The 23,829-nt window shown below is 34.7% G+C and overlaps 4 protein-coding genes and 2 pseudogenes across 4 annotated transcripts; 3 read left to right on the top strand and 3 right to left on the bottom strand.

Moving 5' to 3' along the window:
• Window positions 3,580-6,178, bottom strand: LOC104757181 (B3 domain-containing protein At4g34400-like). The gene is made up of 7 exons (XM_010479905.2): window positions 6,004-6,178; window positions 4,895-5,264; window positions 4,659-4,802; window positions 4,332-4,544; window positions 4,213-4,236; window positions 4,032-4,123; window positions 3,580-3,934 (listed from the first exon to the last, which is right to left on the bottom strand). Exons 1-7 carry the CDS (start codon window positions 6,079-6,081, stop codon window positions 3,683-3,685), a joined length of 1,173 nt encoding a protein of 390 aa, XP_010478207.1. The 5' UTR covers window positions 6,082-6,178; the 3' UTR covers window positions 3,580-3,682.
• On the bottom strand, window positions 6,461-8,030 carry LOC104759476 (probable F-box protein At1g60180). Its single transcript, XM_010482398.1, has 3 exons — window positions 7,167-8,030; window positions 6,844-7,005; window positions 6,461-6,742 (listed from the first exon to the last, which is right to left on the bottom strand). Exons 1-3 carry the CDS (start codon window positions 8,028-8,030, stop codon window positions 6,461-6,463), a joined length of 1,308 nt encoding a protein of 435 aa, XP_010480700.1.
• LOC104759477 lies at window positions 10,667-13,008 on the top strand (annotated as a pseudogene).
• On the top strand, window positions 16,108-16,619 carry LOC104757182 (annotated as a pseudogene).
• LOC104757183 (MACPF domain-containing protein NSL1-like) lies at window positions 18,053-20,701 on the top strand. The gene is made up of 7 exons (XM_010479907.2): window positions 18,053-18,322; window positions 18,431-18,669; window positions 18,767-18,968; window positions 19,052-19,132; window positions 19,237-19,420; window positions 19,514-19,680; window positions 19,753-20,701. The coding sequence occupies exons 1-7, from the start codon at window positions 18,053-18,055 to the stop codon at window positions 20,443-20,445; spliced, it is 1,836 nt and encodes a 611-aa protein (XP_010478209.1). The 3' UTR covers window positions 20,446-20,701.
• LOC104757184 (serine/threonine-protein kinase-like protein At1g28390) lies at window positions 21,285-23,138 on the bottom strand. Its single transcript, XM_010479909.2, has one exon. The coding sequence runs from the start codon at window positions 22,828-22,830 to the stop codon at window positions 21,415-21,417; it is 1,416 nt and encodes a 471-aa protein (XP_010478211.1). The 5' UTR covers window positions 22,831-23,138; the 3' UTR covers window positions 21,285-21,414.

Genomic DNA, 23,829 nt, shown 5'->3' on the forward strand with positions numbered 1-23,829 from the left:
AAAAAAAAAAAAAAAAAAAAGTTAGTTGCGGTTTTGTAAGTTTCATGTTAGTCATGGACCGCACTAATTATCTGTTACTGCTTATACCCTGCGTTATTTGAAAAACGCATACACAATTTTTTTTTAACATATAACTTTTTTTTTCTTGTGTGTGATTAAACTGTTTCTTGTCTTTTACGTGTAATTTTAACACATAACTTATGTTGAATAAATAAAGTTAAAAAACTAACACATATTTGATTAAACAAAAATTTTATGTGTCTTTTTTTTCTCGTTCAAATAGTTCTAAAATGCATTTTCAAAAAAAGATCTTTTTTTCATTTATCCTTAAAAGAAATTTCAAAATGTAATATATGAAAGTAATTTTAGTAGTATGCATATATAAGTAATTTTAGTAGTAGTATTCATAATATAGGATGTTTCCAACTTTCTATGCAACTTTAAGATTAATTTTATATTTTATATTATGCACTATTGTTTCTGATTGGTTAAACTTTTTAAAAGTAACTATTTTTTAATATGCGTGTTTTAACTAATACATCCTAATTATTAATAAATTTATTAATAATTAGCTGATGAGCTGATGGTACAGAGAGAGTAACTTTTTGTCAAAGAATTTTTTTCATATAATTTTCCCTAGATATAAATACTTTCTGATTTTCCAAGATATAATGTTCAAATTCAGAAAAGAGTGGTAATGGTTATAGTGGGACTACATAATTTCATTAGGATTTCAAATTTCTCGGATGCAGATTCCGCAGATGTAACGACTGAGACGAACAACAACCAAAATTTTAAACATGATATAGGTGACATGGATGAAACAGAGATATCAGATGGAGAAGCTATAACGCAAATAAGAGATACTAATATGTTATGGAAAAATCAAAGTAATCGATAATTTTTTTTAAAAAATTGTATCTTTATATAGTTGAACTTTTTATCAATATGTCAAAAAAAAATTTACTTTTTGATCGACTATAGTATTTAAGGTTTATAAATACAATTATTTTTATTATTAATTCATAATATACAATAATATACAAACATACTAATTATTAATAAATTTATTTATAATATATGTCGCTTTTCCTTTTTTTACCATTCACACAATTAATACTGAACCGCAAATAGTTTTTTCACCAATCAAATATCATTCTGTACCGCTTATTTTGTATAAACCGCACTTGTCCCGCAAACCGCACGTACCGCAGTTGAATCGTACCGCACTCCAAAACAGCTTTCCCCGCACAACCAAAACCGCGATCACCATTCGGACCCTTAATTTTAGCCTCATACTCTCATTCATCGTATATCCTTTTCCAAAAATACACTACCATTATTTTTGCTTCTATGGAACGTACGTATAGTCAAAGCAAACTATGCGTTCATAAGAATGCTTTGCAAATACAAAAATACTCTGACAATAATTTTGGCTATCCAATTTCCAAAGTTTTGTTAAACATACATGCCCCAATTTATAGAGTACGTATAGTAGTGACAAAAATTATTGCTGATGTCAAAAAAATTTTTTGGGAAAATGTATACTAGTTGTTAACATTTATTTTCGACAGTTATTAACATTACTAGGATTAGGCAGTGGGAATCATATACTTGTAATCCGTTATTAGTATATTTACTATCATAGCGGAAGTTACTATTTTTTGGACTCGAAACAGAGTAGGTGCTCTGTTTTTATCAAAATTATTTCTTCTTTGTTCCTTCTCACTTCTGGTGAAATTAGGGATGTTGTCGTGGGTTTAAAAACCCAGCCCAGCCCAAACCCAAAAAAGCCTGCCCAGAAAAAACCCAAGTTTGAAAACCCAAATGGGTTTTAGGTTCTAGTGGGTAAACCCGAATGGGTTTTTAGTTTTGTGGGTAAATCCGTGGGTACCCAAATTTTTTTTTGTCTTATATGATGTATTTTGCATTATGTATTTTTGTGTCTTTAGCTTTAACTTTTTAGTACCAAATATGATTTATATTATGTATTTTGTTTATTTTATTATATCTATGACAATTTTCAAAAATTTATAATTTCATATCATATAGATAAAGTATACCAAATATATTTAAGAGTTTTGTTAACATAGATAAATATCAAAACAAAAAACAAAGTCACAAAAACAGCAACAATTTTTTTTCTCATTCTTCCTCCTACGGTTCTTCTAAAACATGATCAGAATCTAAACAACAACAAAACAATGGAATTTCAGTCAGAATTTCATAATTACATCTTTATTCTTAAGTAACAATCTTAATTATTTTTTACCTTTGGTCTCATACTCCTGAGCTACTAGTCACAGATGTGGTACCTTCAACCTCATCATCAAAGTTGTCTTCAATGTCATCTATAATTAAAAAATATAAATTCTTACTTCAACCTCATCATCAAAGTTGTCAACCAAGCAAGGGAAGTTAATTATGAATTATTAAAATATGGATTCTTACCTTCTAATTCAGCATAACCACGTAACCAGTTTCTAGTACATAACAAGGCTTGAACATTTGTTGGAAGGAGACGGTTCCTGTAAGGAGTCAGTACCCGACCTCCAATGCTAAACGATGACTCTGCTGCTACTGTGGTGATTGGAATACTGAGCACATCACAAGCTAGAGAAGCCAAATCACCATAGCGTTGCCCACTGCCTTTCCAATAGCTCAAAACATCCATGTCAGTGAAAGACTTCAAATCTAGCCTTGGATCATCCAAATAATTTTCCAAATTTGTTTTTGTGTTGTCAGAACCGGGTTCTATGCTCCTCTCAAGCTCTAAGATATTCTGTATAAAAGAGATATGAGGATGTGTAAAGATGTGTCACAAGATATAGGGTATAAAAACTAAATGGAGAAAAATACTTACAAAATTTGGAAAGATCTAAACGACATAGTTTTGGTTTTTCTTTTTTTTTTTCTTAAAGTCTCGTGGGTACCCATAACCCAGTAAGATAAACCCGTTCGAGATTCTACAATTTGGGTACCCAGATCGTTTTTAACCCACTTATTTTTAACATAAAAAGCAGATCTTCGGGCCTTCTATTTTTACATGGGTCTCGGGTACCCATTGGGTTAAAACCCACTATTAACATCCCTAGGTGAAATAGCTTCCAACCAATACAATCAACAAGGCAATCTCACGTGGATGAAGAAGGAAGGTACATATTTTAATTACTTTCTCTCAAAGAAGTCATATTTAGTGAACGAGTCAAGTTTCAATCGTGCCAAAAACAGATGGTAGTAAAAGAAAATCTAAGAATAAGATACAGAGTTTTTTCTACCTTTGTTTCTTCTCCTTTGAGTTTTTTACCAAATGACCGATGATCTCATCTTTGCATTTTACTCCATCTGAAACACTCAAGACTAATAATCTATTGTGTTACTGACTCCAGTTCTTGTTATGCTTCGCATATTCTATCAATTTCTCATGTAGCGGTTTTACTGTCTGAAAAACATAAGTACTAATGTAAACTAAATCGGTACAACACAGCTACAACATATCTCAAAGATTAGATCTTGTCCTTTAAAAATAAGATTCATACTAGAACAAGAGAAACAGTTGATTCATCTGATGATGTAGACAATAATGGAAACTCATAAGTTTGGTTGACAATGGGTCTTTTCTTGATCACAACAAGATCATATGGGAAACACAATCTCTCTCTACTCATACTAATGGCGGCGTCTACAGATTTTTTCCGCGAACGATATGGAGTTTGATCGCGTAAACGAAAGAACCCCTACGCAAGAGCTCACACAAAACGCGGTCCTCTTTCTTCAATCCGTGCCTCTTGCATATGCGCATCCATCTTTTGATACACACACGTTGATCCTTCCATTTTGCTGTTTTCGCTCTAAGTTTCCCGAATCTGTCAATGTAGTCAACATAGTCTCCAAACCTCAAGCAATAGTCTTTCACCAATTGTGCATGAACCAACTGTTTTTAAAGGCACACAAATCAAACAAATACGTTAGTTAGGTTAAAATTACTAGTATCTTATTAGGACCAGTTATATATAATTTGCAGTTCTTACCAGCTCGTATAACCTATTTTTCACGTTCGTCTCAAAGTGTATGTTCTTTGGATCATCAAGATATCTCTCAGGGTTTTTGATCTTGGGCTCTACTGTAAAAATCTCAAGAGACAAAAGCATTTCTATATGAGCATCCCATAAATTAATCTCACCTTATAAAGTAAGAAAATGATTTGTTTACCTTTCTTCCTCTTCTTTGCCGCCTCTGGTTCCACATAATAAGAGACAAAACAAATGTTGCATTAATATAAGCATCTCACAGACAATCAAACTGATGAAAGAAGTTTAAATGTATTTTACCTGTCCTCTTCAGATTTGGCACCTTTGCTTTGACGCAAGTGGTGCTGGCGGCTGTGTCTTCTTCCTCTGGAGCATAAGAACTGTCCTCACTGTTGGATTCGTCTTCAACATCTAATTGACCAAACGCTTCTATATAATCACTGTCACTGTCACCGTCACTGTCACTGTCTTCCTCAGAAGACTCTACAGGCACAGCTTCCTCTTTCTTCTTTCCTGGAAACATCACAGCAAAGAAAACAGACTTATCTACAGAAAGCAATTAACATAAAACAACTCAAGTGATGAAAAGAGCTAACAATGGGTGGTGGTTAAAAGTTAAAACCTAACCTTTGTTCTTGCGTTTGGGGGTTGTCTTGCCTATCTTGAACTCAGAGTCACTGTCAGATTCTGTTTCTGTCTCTTCGCTGCTTTCAGAATAAACACTATCCTCCTCTTCATCAGAATCATCCACAACTTCCACTTTTGACTTTCCTGAATAAAGATCTCAAAGAGTCATCAAAACAGAAGATTCACATGAAACAATCTTAAGTGATGAAGAAAAGCTAAGAATGTGTTCATCAAACCTTTGTCTCTGCCTTGTGGCATTGGATTCTCCATCTCAGGTTTTGAACGAGTGTCTGTGTCGTCACTGCTCAGAGAACAAACACTGTCTCCTTCGTCCTCTTCCACTTCAAAGACTTCGCTAGTCTCTTTACATCCATCGCTGCGATAGATACTGACCTCGAATATGTCATCACCATTATACACGAAGGTCAAAAAGTCTCCGTCGTTAAGAGTGTTATCCTCGATGAATTTGGGCCATCCTTTTGCAAAATGCACTTCATCTCCCCTTATCTCGGTCGCTACGTTCCAAGAGCATCCTCCAGGTCCTTGGAGTATCACCTTTTTGGGTAAAAGACGTGGAAGCTGATCGTAGTAGGGGATTGGGATCACCTGCTCAACTCAAAAAAGCCAACACTCAAGAAAACACTCATAGAAAAAGAGAAATAGAAAGCAGACAAAAATCAAAGTCAGATTGAAACTTCTGACCATAGCAGAGGGTTTTTGCAAACACATATAAGCAAGATTTGGTTTCAATCAAAAGCGTAGGGACAGTTAAAACTTAAAAGAGTCAACTTTCCGGAACCAGACAAAAATCAAAGCATACAGTCTCAAGAAGTTAATCCAAACCCTATAAGAAGCTTCTCAGTAAAGAAATTACAACTTTAAGCATTCAGAGAAAAATTAAAATAAGCAGAGAAGCTTCTGAAAGCAGAACACATGTATAGAATCTATTCATCAACAGGAAAAACAGAATCTGAGCAAAACTACCTCTACTTTGATAGAATCCAGTCATAATATTCAAACATTTCCAGATTTGAGTTTATAAAATAAGCTGACTCATACAGAAAAGTTATAATCTTTACTCAATAGTCAAAAAAAACAGAGGAAACCAAAGGGGTAAGAAGAAACAGAGCAAAACCCTAGAAACGGCAGAGCAACATCTATACTAACAGGAGCCTAAATGCAGATAAACCCACCGAAAAAAAAACTTAAACCACAGTGTTGTTTCATCAGACGTAGTTGTAAGGAACCAACAAGAGTAAGATAATCTTTCCAACCCAAGAATGGTTTGCTCATGTACAGATAAACCTGGAAAGAAAAAAGAAAAAAACTAAAGAGAACATCTTACCATGGAATCTGAGCTGAAAAGGGAGACGAAAACTTTGAAGAAACGTGGGGGGAACTGGAACTCAGTAGCGGCAGCCATTGAAGAGGAGGAGATGTTGGATCTGTGCTTCAAAAGAGAGAGAGAACAACTAAGAACAGAGAGATAGAGAGAGAGAGAGAGATAGAGAGATAGAGAGATAGAGAGAGTGAAGACTAGTAAATAGAAAAAGTAAGGTAAAATTGTAAAGAGAGAGTAGTACGTTGAAGGTGAGTCAAATCAACGTTTAAGTTTTTGCAGAGAAAGAAGGTACAATCCTCAGTCCCTCGTATTCTGCGTGACATTTTCAAAGTATTTCTTATCTTCTTATAAAAAATGGGTGTAACGTGTAAGTGAAAAAAGAAAAAAAAAACACTGTATATTAATTAATTGAGGTTCCATGTAACTGTGTAAGATGTTCATTAAGACTCAAGACTAAATCCTATGATTCACAACTCATATGATGTGTGCCATTCTGCGTGGTTGAGAGCACAATGGAGACAGTATTATTGTGAGGAAGTGTTTGAAGCAACTCTTCAAACTTAAACCTAGGGTAATCTCCGTATAACTGTAGAACAATCTTGTCTAATGCCTTTGCGTTTTTAAGCACAAGTTCCACAAATGAAGCCACATGCTTCGACTCTAATTCCCAGCGGGATCTATTCCAAGAGGGTTCATCTTTTGATCTCCAACCTCCCACGCCCACGAAGTCGTTACGACAGTTCTTCTCAACAGAAAAAAAAAACATGATTATTCGAACTCGATGATAGTTACAAGGGAGGCTTAAGGAAAATAAAAGAAGAAGTTTATGGTAAATATACGAACCTTTGTGTTTGCATGAACTGTCACCGTCTTTAAATTAGGTGAGTTTTGCAACAGTCTTTCTATAACAGGAATAACACACTGAAAGATCTGTGTCTCAAGAGTCAAAGATTTTATCTTCAACATCGGAAAAGTAATACCACGAACTTCCGCAACAGATAAAAGCTAGCATAAGAGATAGTCAACCACAAAACAAAATATTTCTTAGTACCATTCGTAAACTTATACAGGCCTCATGAAAACTAATCCATCGGCACACGTTAACTGTGAAACCAACATTAGTAAAGTAAGTAAGAGAGTTATAGACATTAGATCCTAAAACATACCTGAATAATGGTGCACCCAAAAGTAAGCTTCTCTGCATTCTGCAACTTCTCTAGCATTTCACGAAGGAATTGAAATAGATCATAACCATTGATTGTCTCTCGAACTGATGAGTAACAGGAAACGTCCACTTTAGCTTCAGTTAAAGACGAGACATCAACTAAAGCACATGCTAACTGATAGTTGTACCACAATCTGAGAGAATGGACATGTGGTGCCACAATCTGCAGTGACCCCGACAAAAAACGATTGCAGGCTATTTCTAATGTTCTCACGCCCAGCGATTTGCTGAGATCAAGAACCCTAAGATGTGGACAATGATCCAATTTTAAGCTTTCGAGAATCGGACAACCACATAGAATCTTAGCAACAGTTTCATTGGAGAGAGAACAGTTATACAAGGACAACTCCTTTAGGGATGTCCAAGATACAGAACATAAGGGAAACATACGAGAATGTGGTAACTCAAAGCTGAGTTGCTTAATAGAGGAATTGATGTAGAAGAAATCAGGAATCTGGTAGTAATAAAAATAATCACGACTTAGACCGATGCAGAGGGATAGATTCTCCACGTTGCGAGACATGACGAACTCCATCCACCTGTCTATGTCGGCAACAGTGTGATACATTCTGCTTTTGAGATGAAACTTGGTCATCTTAAGAGCTGTGTAGCGATCTAGGGTTTTGTTTATCCAAGCAGCATGCGCTAGCGGCCTATAACTATCATCAAAGGAAAGAGAAGGTGTATCGGACCATACATGCCTCCATCGTCTTGACAAGACAGAAGTTGTGATGGCTAGTTGCGTCGGAACAAAGAAAAGTATATGTTGGAGTATCGCATCGGGCAAGGAGCTGATTAAGTCCATATTCCGGCGATGACCACCACGACGACGATCGTTAGTCCGTCGTTACACAATCTTAATTACTTTATTAACCTAATATTTTGTTCGTATCTTTTTTCTTCTCTGACTCTAACACAATCTAATGATTTCTTCTGTTTATTTTGTGATTTTTATTTAAATCACTATATATATGATTGTTTTATTTGTTTTAAAAGTTTTTTTTCTATTGGGATGAAACACTATGCCATGAAATCATGTTCCAAATATGACTTCTGAAATAATATATATTTTGTAAGATCTAGTCTATTAGATTTAGATTTTGATTCGTGGTACACTGCAGGTTAAGTTATTTGTTAAAAAAAATATTTGTTTGTAAATTTAATTTGATTTGTTTAGTTTTTAAAATTATATATTGTATTTTGATTGTTAATTCTATGAATTAACCCACAATATACCACATATTAATTTTAGGACCAAATATGTAACATATATTTGACAAATCAAATTTAATCTGATCTGAGAAAACGTCTACCAAATAACATTATTCCAAACTTTAATTTAATCTGAGAAATCATATTTTCTAAAATTTCAACCCATACTTTAGCAAGAAATCATATTTCTTAAAGTTTTTTCATTCTATAGTGACATATTATTGACCTGTGTTATAACAAATCAAATTAGAGTGTTTATAATTTTTAGTTTTTTGATCTATCATATATTTATGATATTCTTAAAATTATCAAATTAAACTATTTTTAAATACTTCCAATTAAATTATTTAAAAAGGTTATTATAGTATATAAAATTATACAATTCAACAAAAGAAATATATAAGATTGAATTTAAATATTCAAATTTTTACTCGTTAATCAGTCAAAATTTTAGTTGAATAGATACTTTTTAAAAGAATAATATTATTGAAGATTGAATATTTTATAGATTAAACAATTTATATTGGTTATGACTTTGAAGTATGACTTTATAATATGATTTCAATGCTGATAAATCAAAGTTCATGCTCATTCGTATCCAGAATCATTTTGGTCATTTTTTTATAGTATGATTTTGAATCTTTGCATAGTTTTCTTAGGCAATGTGGTTGAGACAAGTTCTACATTTTTTTATTCATCAATTGAGCAATACATGTCCGTTTAAAAAAAGTCTAAATTACATCATATGCAGAAAAAATCATAAATTTTATTGACTAAATATATTATATTATAATTTAAAATAATTTAAATATAAAATCAAATAAAAGTGAATGAAGAAGAATCACATATGTTTGTTTTAATTAGGTTGAGAGATTTCCTTATCTTTTAAATATTACCTATAATTGATTTTATATGTTACCATAATTAACTAAATGCATATTATCCCTAATTACCAAAAATCAAACTAACATGTATATTATGATGCACCTAAATCATTAATGTCATAAATTTATAACCAAAAAATTATATATATATATANCAAAAAAATATATATATATATATATATATATATATATATATATATATCTATTATATAGTCTAAAAAAAAAGTCATTTACTTCAAATATTAAATAGGGGATTATTATAGAAAGACTTGACAAATAGTAGTATACTAGGATATATCCCGTGTTTAAAGCATGTGNAAAAAAAAAAAAAAAAAAAAAAATTATTGTTTTATTTAAAAAAATTATTTTGTTTGAGATAATATTTATTTTTAATTTTTATGTAAATCTATTAGTCTATTTGAATACTAATTATTTTAGAATATTATAGTACTTTATTTTTGACGTATTATTACAGTTGATATTGTTTATTTGTTGTATTTGCATCATTATTTGTGAAATATAAAATAATAATTTTAATATTATAATTGTGAGTAAATAAAAATTATTAATTTATCATCTATATATAAATTTAGTTTTACTAATCCGCCAATGTGGAAATTAAAACAGACATTTTCATACATTGAGTAATATATATTCATTTTAAAAAATTCAAATCACAACATATATATGCAGAAAATATGCATTTTACTAATTATAAGTATTATATAAAAATTTCAAACAATTTGTAAATAAAGTAAAATAAACATGATAGGAGAATCATAATTTGAAATCTTAACAAAATTTTTGAATTTAGTTATTAACAATAAGTGTATTGTATACTTGGATATAAAATCTTAGTTTTTAAAATTCTGATTGGTTTATATATTAAAAAAAAAAGTAATTTCGTCCATAATTTATTAGAGAGATAAAATTTATTTTTAGATTTATTAATATTTGATTTGTGAGTGTTTTTATTTTTAATTAATTATATTTATTTAAATTAGTTAATTAAGCTTAATTAATTTTTTTAATGGCAATTGGATGTAATTTTTTTATACATTTTAAGTTTAATTTCATATTTGTACTTCTCAATTAATATAGTAGGATATAAAATTTTATTAACTAGTTAACGATAATTTAAAGTCCTTAATTTTTCCCATATGTTTTCTATTTATACACAAAGATCTTCGTTGTTGCTTCATTAATTGCGTCAAGTTAATTTCCAATTTTAAAAAATTGGGTTATATTGTAATTTTACAAAACCTTTGGGGAGAGTTTAGAATTTAGTAGAAACACATGGGTATCATCTGAAAAATGATGAACTTGGGTCTTGGGGGAAGTTTGTCTTCGTTGGTGTTGCCTGCCTGGAGAGAGAGAGATACACTGAAAAATCTGTGGACTTTGGTTTGATCAATGGGCGGAGTCAATTCAATTATTTTCAGTTCAATGGCGGATACTGGCACCGATCATCATCGCTTTACTTTTGTATATTCCGATTGTCTCGGGAAGTTTCTTTAATTAAACCGTTCAACGTTAGCTACGCCTACGACCACCAGCAAGAGGCGTATGCTCGTCTCCGCTGGAATTCACACAACCCTCACCCTCCTCAAGCCAGTCCTGAAGTAACTAATCTCTTTCACGGAACTTTATAAATTTCAGTAGCTCGACAATTTCTGATTTTTGTTCCTTGCTATTGATATTGGACCTATTGGTTGGATCGTTAACGATCTTGAAATTGGTGTGCTTTTTTTTTTTCAGATGTGGTCTGATCTCATTGAAAAAAATTAGTGGGTTCCCAGTGTGGCAGCGTGATATTCCTGTTGGATTCTCATCTTTGATTAGTCTGTTACAAAGAACCAAGTAGAATAAGAAGAGAGATAGAAGAAGAAGTTGCAGAAGGAAAAAGGAAGAAGAAGAAAGTCTTATGTTTTTTGTATTGTCGAAGAAGGTAAGAGGCCAACTAGGCGAGAAGCATGTCAAGGCCCAAATAATTGGGCTATGTTGATTAAGGCTGCCATCGTGAACTAATGTTGTGTACTGTTTAAGTAGGTTAATATATCTTGTTGTAATGATGTTATCAATTAAGGAGAAAGAGGTTTAGCGTAGAGGCTAAGCAATTTCCTTCAATTCGTGGTAAGAAGTTTCGAACAGATAATCATAATGGATAGAGGAGAAAATTTCGATTCCATCCCGATTGATCTTCTTCTCGAGATATTCTCGAGGTTGTCTGCAAAGTCAGCCGGGAGGTGTCGTTGCGTGTCGAAGCTATGGAGGTCCACACTTGTCCGTCCATATTTCACCAAGTTGTTCTTTACCAAGTCCACGGATCATCCACGTCTCTTATTTGTTGCCAAAAGAAACGGTGAGTGGCTCTTCTTCTCATCGCCTCAGCCTGATCATAATAATCTTTATGAGAAGTCTTCGTCTCCGGTAGTAGCCGCCGCCGATTATCATGTGAAGATTTCTGAAGACATAAGCCGATACGGATACGAATGTAGCTATGTTTCTGGTTTGATCTATTTTCCTAATAGTTGGATCCGAAAGGAGGGTCCGGGTTCACTGCGGGTGCTATGTAACCCAGTCACGGGACAATATTCCATCTTACAACTGGTAACGTAAAAAGAGATAAGAAGCCTTTTAGGGTTTGATCCGATTGACAAACAATTCAAGGTATTGCGCATGAGTTATGGATGCGTACACCATGTTCTGACATTAGGAACCGGAAAAATGAAGTGGAGGAAGATCCAATGTCCCTTAGCCCATTCTGAGCCTATAGGGAAAGAGATATGCGTCAATGGGGTTTTGTGTTACTTAGCTAAACCAATTGATGGAACAACGTCTTTGTTGATTGTTTGCTTTGATGTTAGATCTCAGAAATTTAAGTTTATTGAGCAACATGCTTTGGTGAAGGATTACCACAATTGATCAACTATAAGGGTAAATTAGGTGGGATTATTTGGAAGTGTCACTACATTGGTCCAAGGCGTACCCTCCTTACCTTGTGTATGTGGGTTTTAAAGGATGCCGAGAAAAAAGAATGGTCCAAAAATACCTACACTTTGCCGAAGAATCAATTCCGTGATTCCTACTATTTCTCTGTTGCTGGAGTTACTGCTAAAGGTGATATTGTTTTTTTGGACTCCGTAACATCTAAACCGTTTTATGTTTTCTACTTCAATCCCGAAAGGAACATTATCCAACGCGTTGAAATCCTTGGTGACCATGAAGTGTTTGCCAAGCCGTGTCTAGTTGACGCCTTTGTAGACCATGTAGAGGATCTTAGTGTTAATATTATGAAGAAAACATATGTTGCGACATCTATAAGCCCACCACCGCCAGAGCAGAAACCTAACCCCACGAGCACAGAAGCATCGTCTAGAAAGGTTCATCATCATGTAAGGACCATTGCTCACCGGCTACAAGATCGTCCTTCGTTTGAGAGTATTAATAGATTTAATGATTTGCATCTTTTAGACGATGATGATGAATTTACTACTGCTCTCCCGGGACAGAGTCAGTCGTGATACAGGAAATGAGATGAGAAGAGGGGCGTGAGTGGCACGTGAGAAAGTAACAAGTAGATGGAGAAATCGGGAGCTGAATCTTATAAAGAGTAAGCAAGAACATTTGGAAAAATAACCAGAAAAATATCAATTTGTGTGATCGTCTTCTTGTTCAATTCTCTCTGTAAACTCTTTAGGTTTGTTGTTCCATTGTTGTTAGAGCTGATTCTTCTTCTAAGCTCTATCACTTGGAATTTGAATTCTCGTTTTATGAACACGATTCAATTTAGTGTTTTTGATTTGAATTTTCATTTGAGTTACAGTTTCCCTGTAACACGTCGTTTATTTGAGAGCATTAGCAAATTTGAAGCTAAGTGTCCTCTAGAGGTTGATGAATTCACAGTTGTCAAAACCTGTGAATGTGACACTTCTCAAAAGTTTCGCATGGGCTTTTTTCACTCTCTTGGCGTAGCATATTGTTTTTTTCTGGTTATCGTGTTTATGTCTTATATGCTGCAACATTTATAATCCCACCACCAGAAGAGAACCTAAGCGTATACCCTATGAGCACAACAGCATTGTCTTGAAAAGATCATCAATTGAGGACTGCAACGTAAGTTCATCGTGTGATGGCGGTTGATCACCTGCAACAAGACCTTGTACGTTTCTTGACCCCCAAGACAGCTAAAACGCTCACTATTTGATACAAGTTTGTATTCTTTCTTAAATCTGATCAAGTTATCAAAGAAGTTCTTTATTAGAAACTAGGACTCAGACCCCGTGATGTCGCGGTGAAATATTTTAGAAAAAAAATAATTTAAATTTAAAATTATACATTATGAAATTATTTGAATGTAATAGAATAGTTTAAATACATAAACTGTTAATAAAAACACAATCATCAAAATAAAAACTTATAACAAAAATATTATGTAGAATAGACGCAACTTTGCAAAACATATTGTTTAAAGTATTATAAATATAAGATATTTTTATGAAGAATTATGGTAAAAAGCTACAATTAAAAAAATCATTATGACAAAGTGATCTTTACTGAAATTAAATATTGAACTAAGGATTATAATGAGTAATGTAATTTTCTATTAAATAACTATAATTAAAAATATATTTAATAATGAGTGAAAGAGTATCAACGGTAAATTAAAATTAAAATACACAACTCTTAAGAACAAAATAAAATAAAATTTAAATATTAAAATAGTTTTTAACAAAATGTTACGATAAGTAGACGCAACTGTAAATTCTATATTAAGTTTATTAAATTTCTATATTACTATAATCATTTCTAAAATATTAGTTAGATGATAGAATAACATTGAATATTAGATATAAAAATATTATTCAAATTATTTAGATTTAACATAAAATGAAAAATTTGTTTCAACTAACAATGATTTGTTAGTTATTGACGAAGAAACAAATATATAGAGTTCAAAAGATATGACTATTTAAATAGACACACCTATTAGAACAAAAAGTTGTGATAAAAAAATATGAATAAAATATAGTGAAAGACACAACTATACAATGAACAAATACAATTGTTTGAGTTTTTTAAAAAGAACAAATAAAACCAACTGTTTTACAAAAAAGGTACCACGAAAAATCGCAACTGTTGTTCTCATTTATTCAGATTGTTATTATTATTTTAAATATTAAAATATTTTTTTTAACGGAAGTTAAGATAAATAAACATAACTGTAAATTCAATAGTAAGTTGTATAAAATTTCTCTATTGCTCTACTCAATTCGAAAATTTTAGTTAGATTATACAATATATTCAATTATCTAGACTCAACATAAAATGGAAAATTTGTTTTAACGAACTTGTTAATTAGTGATGAAGAGAAAAATATAAAGAGAGTTCAAAATGCATAACTATTTAAACAGACACACCTATTAGAATAAAAGTTGTGATGAAAAAATATAAATAAAATATAGTGAAAAGATATAACTCTACAATGAACAGATACAATGGTTTGAATTAAAAAAACATTTTTTTACCAAAAGGTACTAAAAAAATCACAAACGTTGTGTCTGCACTTGATTATACCTACAAACTCATATAAACTGCTTTTAAATAGAAAACATCTTTATTACCATATTCAAAAGTCAAATCCAATTATATAATCCATCTAACTCTTGGATATTTTATCTAGAGCACTCAGTGTTGACTCGGGCAGTATTATGGTACTCATAGCGTGGACCGGCAGAGACGATAGGACCACTTTTGTAAGAGTTATTCTCCCAGCTAAACTCATTAGTCGTCCTTTCCAGCCAGCCAGTCTTGAATTCGCTCTCTCGAGGATTTCTCCAAAGGTGTTCTTGTTAATTCTCTTGTGGAGAATTGGCATTCCCAGATACTTGCCCAGATTCTGTGTCATTTGTATCCCACTCTCGGAGCTGATCAGATTACGGAGATCTCGGCTCACATTTTTTGAAAAAAAGATTTTGGACTTCTCTAGGCTCACCTTCTGGCCTGAAGCTTGACAAAACTTTTCCAGAACGTTCCGAATCACTCTTATTTGACTGACAGAAGCCTCAACAAACAAAATAAGGTCATCAGCGAAGCAAACATGAGACAGTTGTGGCCCACCTCTCGATAAACAAATTGGTTTCCATTCCTTCAGACCCACAGCCTTATCGATTAGATGACACAGTCGCTCCAAACAAAGAACAAACAAAAATCCTATACTTTGAATACTTATATCAAATATCTATATTATTTTATATTTTTAAAATTAATAAAACAATAATAAAATAACAAATAAATACAATATAAATTTAAATTTTTTTTTTTAAATTAAAAATATTATCCCACGGTGTACCGCAGATTAAATCCTAGTAAACTTGACAAACAAAACCTAAAAGGGTAAAAAAAACATATACGCAAAAGCTAATTGAAACCCTTATTAGCTAGCCATTATAGAATAAAATGTTGGGCCTCATCATACTACTAGGCCTAAACCTTGGTCTATGTTGAGAATTCATACCCAACGTAGTATCGATCGTTTCCGCGTATAATGTACAAACAAGAAAGAAAGTACATGCAAACCTCATGAACTTTCTCATTCATATGACGTGATAAACCAAAAAAAGACACCACTGTCTCCTCAAATTCCCTCTCTTAATTACACTATACATTTGACATAAAACATGTTTGTTTTATAATTATATAAAAATTTACATAAATAAAACAAGATATGAGCTGTAATCCTCTATCTAATCTGGTTTAAAATAGCTTTGAAAAGGTAGGAACATCATGCAGATCGTAAGAGTTCCTTCATGATAATGGTTTTTCATGTATCTTACATGTCAATGTTTCGCATAACTACCCTTGCTATGCTCATCATCTCGACCGTCATGGCAAGACCCTCTATCTCTATCAACAAACATCCATCTCAAGATTTAGATTCTTCTTCCTTAAAGGTGAAATCCAAGAGCTTTCTACCAAAGTTGTATGGTGATTACGGGTTTTGGAATCCGAGCCCGGTTTACGGAGGAGGTTTTCCCGGGCCAGTTCCTCACGGCAGTCTAGGTCCGATACAGAGACATAAGAAGCCGAGATGAAACCCGAAGGATATATATATGTTATTGTTGGATATGTTCTTCAACTTTGCTACTTACGGGGGTAAAGCTTTTGATATATGGGTGTTATATAAATAAGGTAGTGCTAATTAAGACTTGTGTTTGTACTTAATTACTGCATATAAATAATGTCTTCGTTTGTGTTTTGTTGTAGATACAATCATACAAATAGACATATACACATCTTGTTCCACTCTCTAGATAAACCATATATATATGTGTGTGTAACATAGTAACATACTATAGGAAAACCGAAATCATGTCACTATTCAACTAATGAGCAAAGATTGTGTACAAGAATTATTCATCTAAAATAACCGTACCAGGAATTTGAGCACGAGACAATTATAAGGAAACGTTTTCTATAAAGCCTACGAGTTCAGTTCAAACAAACGAATGGATGAGAGAAACGACACACAAAACCGTACCCACCGAAAACTAGCTATCACAAGTCTTACTAAATTATTAATTGTTCAAATAATCTTATACGAATTTGAATAATCTTATACAAAAACTATCACAAGACTTCAAAAATTCACTTGCGGTCGACGGTGGTTTTATCGTCAAGTTTTACACATTGGCATTTCGGGTTCAAACGCATGCATGTAAATTATTTTATTGAAATGTTTTAGGTGTTCTTTTAAAAAAATTGTTTCATAGCGAGCGTTTTAGAGTTAATTTCTTGTTAAAAAAATACGAAAAGTTCAAATTGCAAAGTTTGTAAGTGTTAATTCTAGAGAGTAGAGATTTCGAAAAGAAAAAAAAAATTATTTGGTCCAACGCCGCAACTTTGTCAATCACAGAGTAACATGCGACGACTAACGTGTAAAAAAGATGTCATTGCCCATCTATACCAACTACACTACAGTGAGTTTGACACCCAATTATACAAGCACAGCTAATGATAAAAAAAATTCTTACAGGGAAATAAAATATTGAATCAATGATGTAACGCCTCTCTGCCTGATCACAGCCTTGCACTATCAGAAAAGTCCACCAAAGAAGGTTTGGTCTTCATGACATCCGCCAGAAGTTTGATTTACTTAAGCATATGTTTAACACATACTGAGATTATCGAAAAGACAAATTGTAAAACACTAGACAATAGTAACCATCAATTTCGTTCTTCTTGAGTTAGAAAATTGGACAAAAAAGCTACAAAACAAATCTGCTGATCATGAATTTTTACATTGTCTTAGTCAAATATCATCAGCCTAACTGCCTAATAATAAGTGTATCCTCAAACAAGATATATTATTAAAATAAAATAAATATCATTATGTATTAGTAGTTGTTGCTACTAAATCAACATTAAAAAAAATTAGGTAAAAAATATTATTCTAAGCATTTCATATTCACACACTTTTAATATCATAAACAATTCAAACGTTTTAAAACCAAATAAAGTCAAAGTAATTGCGTGTTGACTAAATATTTTTGTTTCCTTTGTATGAGTCTCTTTGCTCTTTTGTGAGAGCCATACACCGTTGACCACTTCAAAAATGGCTTCTTCGTTCCTCGTCTTCGTCTTCTTCACCACTCAAAGCCTCAATCTTTTTTGAAATTTTACTCTTCCCCTTTTGTTTTCATCATCATCATCTCTCTCTCTCTCTTATCCCATGGCTTACAATTTCACTCGCCTCGATGCTCAATCCGCCGCTGAGAAAGCCGTATCAGTGATCGGATTAGGTTACGACCTCTGTTCCGATGTTCGTCTCTCTTATTGTAAAGCTACACCAGACGGGTCTAGGCTAGTCGAGATTGACCCGACCCGGAACCGTGACTTGTTTTTCCCCGGTGGGATCGTTGTTAATAACGTCTCCAGCTCGATTAAGTGCGACAAAGGCGAACGTACTCGATTACGCTCCGATATACTCTCTTTTAATCAGGTTTTAGTATCATAAAGACTTGATTTTTATTTTCTTACTGATTCGTGTTTGTGGTTGTAGTATGTAGTAAGAAACTATTACAAAGTTTTGAGTTTGTTTTGTGTGTAGATGTCGGAGAAGTTTAATCAAGATATGTCTCTGTCTGGGAAGATACCATCGGGGATGTTTAATACTATGTTTGAGTTTAACAGATGTTGGCAGAAAGATGCGAGCTCTGTCAAGACTTTAGCTTATGATGGTTGGTTCATTAGTTTGTACAGTGTAGAGCTCGTTAGGTCGCAAGTTACTCTACGTGATGAAGTCAAACGTGAGGTTCCTTCTTCTTGGGACTCTGCTGCACTTGCTGGGTAAACTAATAAAGTTTTTTTTTTTTTTAACTGCAAGTTTGGATCTTTTGTAAAGGGGTAAGATTTGAATTTTGGTGTGTGTTCTGTTTTATAACAGGTTTATTGAGAAATATGGTACTCATATAGTTGTTGGAGTGACTATGGGAGGCAAAGATGTTATTCACATGAAGCAGCTGCGTAATTCGAATCATGAGCCTGAGGAAGTCCAGAAACTGTTGAAGCAATTGGGTGACAAAAGATTCTCTGCTCATCCAGTTGAAAGTATCTCTTCTGCTGCTGTTCATTCCGGAAAGCGAAATGTAAAAAACAGTCTTTTACTAGTTTTTTCCATCGTTCTTCATTGCATTCACAATGGAATCTGACATGTTTGATGGTTCTGCAGGAGGACAATCCTCTCCAGTGGGGATTTCAACCATTAAATGCCTCCGTTAGTCGCCCAGTTATCTTGCGCTCCAAGAACGAGGTCTGCTTCTTCTTTCCACTACTAATGCAGTGAGTCATATGGGTGTTCTTTGTATGTTTAAACTCGGAAGTTAAAAGAAAAATGTGTACTTTGCATCTTTATAGGATATGGTGAGCATTTGTGTCAGAAGAGGAGGTGTTGATATCGGACAAAGTCATGATCAGTGGCTCTCAACAATTTCACAATCACCCAATGCCATATCAATGTGCTTTGTTCCTATAACTTCACTCTTGAGTGGTCTCCCCGGAACAGGATTTCTTAGTCATGCGGTTAACTTATACCTTCGATGTGAGCACTTTGTATTTTGGCTTTTGTATGATTGTATCTTAGGTAGTTACTCAACGGTTCATTCAGGTAACAAGGTTGTATATAATGTTGTAGATAAGCCACCGATAGAAGAGTTGCATCAGTTTCTGGAGTTTCAACTTCCACGACAGTGGGCTCCTGTTTATGGTGATCTCCCTCTTGGACTACGCCGCAGAAAACAAAGTTCTCCGTCCCTTCAGTTCTCTTTGTTGGGTCCAAAGTTATATGTCAACACATCAAAGGTAACACATGTTCTTCACATTGCTGTAGATAATAAACGTTTTGCTCGATTCTCAAAAACTGTTTTATTATAGGTTGATTCATGTGAGCGACCAGTAACCGGACTACGCTTCTTCCTGGAGGGGAAGAAAGGAGATCATCTAGCAATCCATTTGCAGCACCTCTCTACATGTCCTCCAAGTCTGCATCTCTCACACGATGACACCTATGAACCCATAGATGAACCAGAGGAAAAGGGGTATTATGAACCTGTGAAATGGGGAATATTCTCACACGTTTGCACCTTTCCAGTTCAGTACCACGGAGCACGGGCTGATGACACCGCATCTATTGTAACCAAAGCCTGGTTAGAAGTCAAAGGAATGGGTATGAGGAAAGTTCTCTTCTTGAGGCTCGGTTTCTCACTCGATGCTTCAGCTGTTATACGTAAATCATGCTGGGATAATCTCTCAACAAACTCTCGCAAATCCGGTGTTTTCTCGATGATTAGTACACGACTCAGCGCAGGTTTAAATCCAAACCCGGCAACAACAAAGCCACAGTCTAAGATTGATCTGAACTCTGCAGTGTATCCTAGGGGGCCATCTCCGCCTGTGAAACCAAAGCTGCTAAGTCTTGTGGACATGAAGGAGGTGGTGAGAGGTCCAGAGGAACCACCTGGATATTGGGTAGTGACTGGGGCTAAGCTTTTTGTTGAAGCAGGGAAGATCTCAATCAAAGCTAAATACTCTCTGCTTACTGTTATGTCGGAAGATTCGCTGGTCTGAAGGATTCATGCAGTTCCAAAAGGACATGGAGGGGAGGGGTGTCTAAGTGGGAACACAAAAGTAGTAGTGTGTCTGTTGGATTTTTGCAGGTTTCAGTTTGTGGTTAGCTGCGTTTGATCACGTGTTTTTGGGTTGTGAAAATTTTATTTATCTGTTCATGTAAATGCTTCGTTGTATATTGGATACTGTTGGATTTAGATATGCATTCGTGTAGAACATATTTGGATGAAATTGAAACGGTTTTGTGTTTCTTCTCCTTTAGAAATTTCACTGGATCACAAAATCTGTTTGCTTCACAACTTTGTCTTTGATGTCAATGACACGTCAAATGATAGCAGCGAGAACTCCTACCACAGATCGCGGCAAGTGCGACGTGATGTCGTGTTTGTGGACCGGAGCGGATACAAGTGCGACGTGAAGCTAAGTCTTTGTTTGATTATGCAAAACCAGTTAAAAAATACAAAAGAAAACATGATTTAATCGTTGGTCATTGACGCTAAAGAATACAAAACAAACAAAATCTTACTATTATTTTTATTATCTGCAGTTTTAAAAACAGACTTTGCGAGTCTTTTGAAAATAGAGTACACTAGCCTAGTACCAAAGATTCATACAAATTTAGGTATAAAACCAACTTCATCTTGACAAAACAGAGTTTTAAAGAAAGAAAAAAAAACTATTCAATGTGACTATTGCTCATTTTTCTAATTTAACTTTATGATATTCAAGTCTACTCCTTTCTTTCTTTCTGACTTTTTAAAAAACTTTATGTTCATATCACCTTGAAAAAATTGTAGCATAACATACTTTTTATTAAATTCAAATTACAAACAAGGAAATCCAAATATTAGCTCTATAAATAATAATAAATAAAAACAAACAAAATGAGACAAAGAAATAAACAAAAATAGAAAACAAATCAGGCAACGGTCAAACAAAATAGCTGACTTTCTTTTAGTAAAAACACATTTAATATCTCTTACGCGACGCCATTTTATTACTGCGTACAATCCCCACCGACCTCGACTTTCTCAGCCTCATCGCCGCCGCCGTCACCGGTCTTTCTTTCTCGATAAGAACTTTAAGTGTAACCACCGTCTCATTATCTCCAATGTCGTCATTAGGATCCGGTCCAACTTTCGCACCCACTGATCTCGACCTCAACACAAAATTCCGACGACGAAGCTGCGGCGGCGGAGAAAGCAACGTCTCCTCCTCCGAAACTACTCTCTCGTATAACACATTACTATCCTTACGATTCTTCCTGCTGCTTCCTCCTCTCACGATCCTCACATGGATCTCTTCTTTCATTTCTTCCTCAACCGCGAAAACGTTTTCAGATCTTTCTTCACTCCCCCGCCGCAGACGATTCCACGCCGGAGAAGCCTGAGATAGCTTCCTCACCGTTTTCAAACACTCCACAACCTCTAACATATCCGGACGTTTCTTCGCCGTCGATCTAACACACCTCGCCGCCATAACCGCAAGTTTCCGAATCACGGCGGCGTAAGGACGGTTCTTAATCTTCGGATCACAAACCGCGCCGAACTCGCCGCGTTTTATCAACGGAACCGCCCAATCGACGATACACGACGGACTATAACTCACATCAATGGCTTCTCTGCCGCTGATCATCTCCAACAACAATATCCCAAAGCTGAAAACATCGGTCTTCGCCGTTAGATCCGCCGGCGCTAAATACGACGGATCTAAATACCCCAGCGTTCCCGCCGGCGGCGTACATTTTAAACGCTCGTCGTCGACGTTTCCGATCAAAGCTAATCCGAAATCTGCTAACCTAGCGTTACCTTCACCGTCGATGAGGATGTTCGACGACTTAATGTCGCGGTGGATCACTGGAGTCTCCGCGGCGTGAAGAGCGTGGACTACAGTCGCGATCTGGAGCGCGTGTTTGGTTCTCCGGTTCCAAGTGAGCGGTGGATGTAACGAACTACTACGAGAATGTAACTGATCGTAAAGTGTACCGTTAGGCATGTAATCGACGACTAAGAGTTTCGTTTTTCTCCGGTGGTCAACGCAGTAACCGATTAAGTTGACCATCCAACGGTGACGAACTCGTGTTAGGATCTCGATCTCATTGTCCGCTTGATTCGCGTTGTTAGTGGTGGTGGTTGTGAGGGTTGTTCTCTTGACGGCAGCGAGAAGCTTTCCGTCGTCAAGAACGGCTTTGTAAACTCTGCCGTGGCTTCCTTTTCCTAGGAAGTTTCCGGCGGAGAAGCCGTTAGTAGCGGCAGCGAGTTCGTCGTAGCTGAAAATACGGAGTTTTGGAGGATGATGACGTTTTGATCGTCGACGAGGGTTCAAGTTGTAGGAATCACAGATCGCAACAGCGGATTCGCAGTTGCAAGAAGAGAGATAACCCATGGGAGAGATTTTGAAAATGAAAATGGAGGAGGAGCATGGTTTGAAGAAGAAGAAGAAGAAGAAGAAGTGTGAGAGGAGGTTACTGTTGAACAGCTTTTGGTGCAAGAAAGCAAGAGAAAGGTATCATAAGGTGTGAATACAAAATCAAAAGTTGCTTTATTTTTAATTTCAAAGTTGCTCAAATGATTTAATTTGTAATTTACCAAGGTTTTTACGTATGAGTGTGTATCTGTGCATGAGTTAGTGAGTGTGTGTAATCATTTATTTCCTTTTTAAGTTTTTGATGATTTTTCTAGTATTATTTTCCGGCTCAATGTATTGTTTGATTTGTGATAATAATGATACACTTTTTAGTAAGTAAAGATTTTTTGCATGCATTATTATGATTGGATGATTCATCGCCGGATATCTTGGTGGATGATTGAAATCAAGAAACGTATAACAACGTGAATGGTTGCAGCGGTCAGGGCGGCCAAATATGTCTGCAGACTGGACCGCTTTTAATTTATCATTCAACAAATATAGTCCGCAGTGGTGCCGTTCAAATAAAGTAGAGACAAGACCGCTGCGGACCAACTGCGGACCGCTTTTGTATACAAATAAAATTGGTCTGCAGCGGTCTGTAGTCCGCCCCAAAAATAGAGCGGTCCAAACCGCAGACGGATTTGACCGCCCTGACTGCAGTTTCCATTCAAACCCAAAATTTTCTTTTTTTTTGGCATGTGCTAAATGTGTGGCTATACAAAAGAACTTACAACAAAACAACCAAAATATTACATATTTTAACTTTTAAGCTAAGATACACTTACATAAGATTTTTTTTCTATTGAAGATGGTGGATGTAACATATCATTGGCTCACGAAATACTAGTATAGTTAGATATGATCATAATTTTCCACCTCGGACCATAGACTATAATTTGTCTCATACGAAAAATGTCTTTGGTCTAAACTGTAGATTCTTATATCTTCTCTGAAATTGGGACCACGCAGGAATAA

Source organism: Camelina sativa, chromosome 17, assembly GCF_000633955.1.
Source record: "Camelina sativa cultivar DH55 chromosome 17, Cs, whole genome shotgun sequence".
NCBI classification, from domain to species: Eukaryota; Viridiplantae; Streptophyta; class Magnoliopsida; order Brassicales; family Brassicaceae; genus Camelina; species Camelina sativa.

What these genes read in the sequence shown, in the direction of transcription:
- LOC104759476 (XM_010482398.1), bottom strand. Translation starts at nt 8,030, where the DNA reads ATGGACTTAATCAGCTCCTTGCCCGATGCGATACTCCAACATATACTT. An exon ending in TTGGGTGCACCATTATTCAG is followed by an intron (nt 7,006 to 7,166) that starts GTATGTTTTAGG and finishes CTCTTATGCTAG; the next exon opens with CTTTTATCTGTTGCGGAAGT. An exon ending in CAGTTCATGCAAACACAAAG is followed by an intron (nt 6,743 to 6,843) that starts GTTCGTATATTT and finishes TCTGTTGAGAAG; the next exon opens with AACTGTCGTAACGACTTCGT.
- LOC104757183 (XM_010479907.2), top strand. Translation starts at nt 18,053, where the DNA reads ATGGCTTACAATTTCACTCGCCTCGATGCTCAATCCGCCGCTGAGAAA. An exon ending in ATATACTCTCTTTTAATCAG is followed by an intron (nt 18,323 to 18,430) that starts GTTTTAGTATCA and finishes TTTTGTGTGTAG; the next exon opens with ATGTCGGAGAAGTTTAATCA. An exon ending in TCTTGCGCTCCAAGAACGAG is followed by an intron (nt 19,133 to 19,236) that starts GTCTGCTTCTTC and finishes GCATCTTTATAG; the next exon opens with GATATGGTGAGCATTTGTGT.
- LOC104757184 (XM_010479909.2), bottom strand. Translation starts at nt 22,830, where the DNA reads ATGGGTTATCTCTCTTCTTGCAACTGCGAATCCGCTGTTGCGATCTGT.
- LOC104757181 (XM_010479905.2), bottom strand. Translation starts at nt 6,081, where the DNA reads ATGGCTGCCGCTACTGAGTTCCAGTTCCCCCCACGTTTCTTCAAAGTT. An exon ending in GCCAAATCTGAAGAGGACAG is followed by an intron (nt 4,237 to 4,331) that starts GTAAAATACATT and finishes ATGTGGAACCAG; the next exon opens with AGGCGGCAAAGAAGAGGAAG. An exon ending in AAAATAGGTTATACGAGCTG is followed by an intron (nt 3,935 to 4,031) that starts GTAAGAACTGCA and finishes CTTTAAAAACAG; the next exon opens with TTGGTTCATGCACAATTGGT.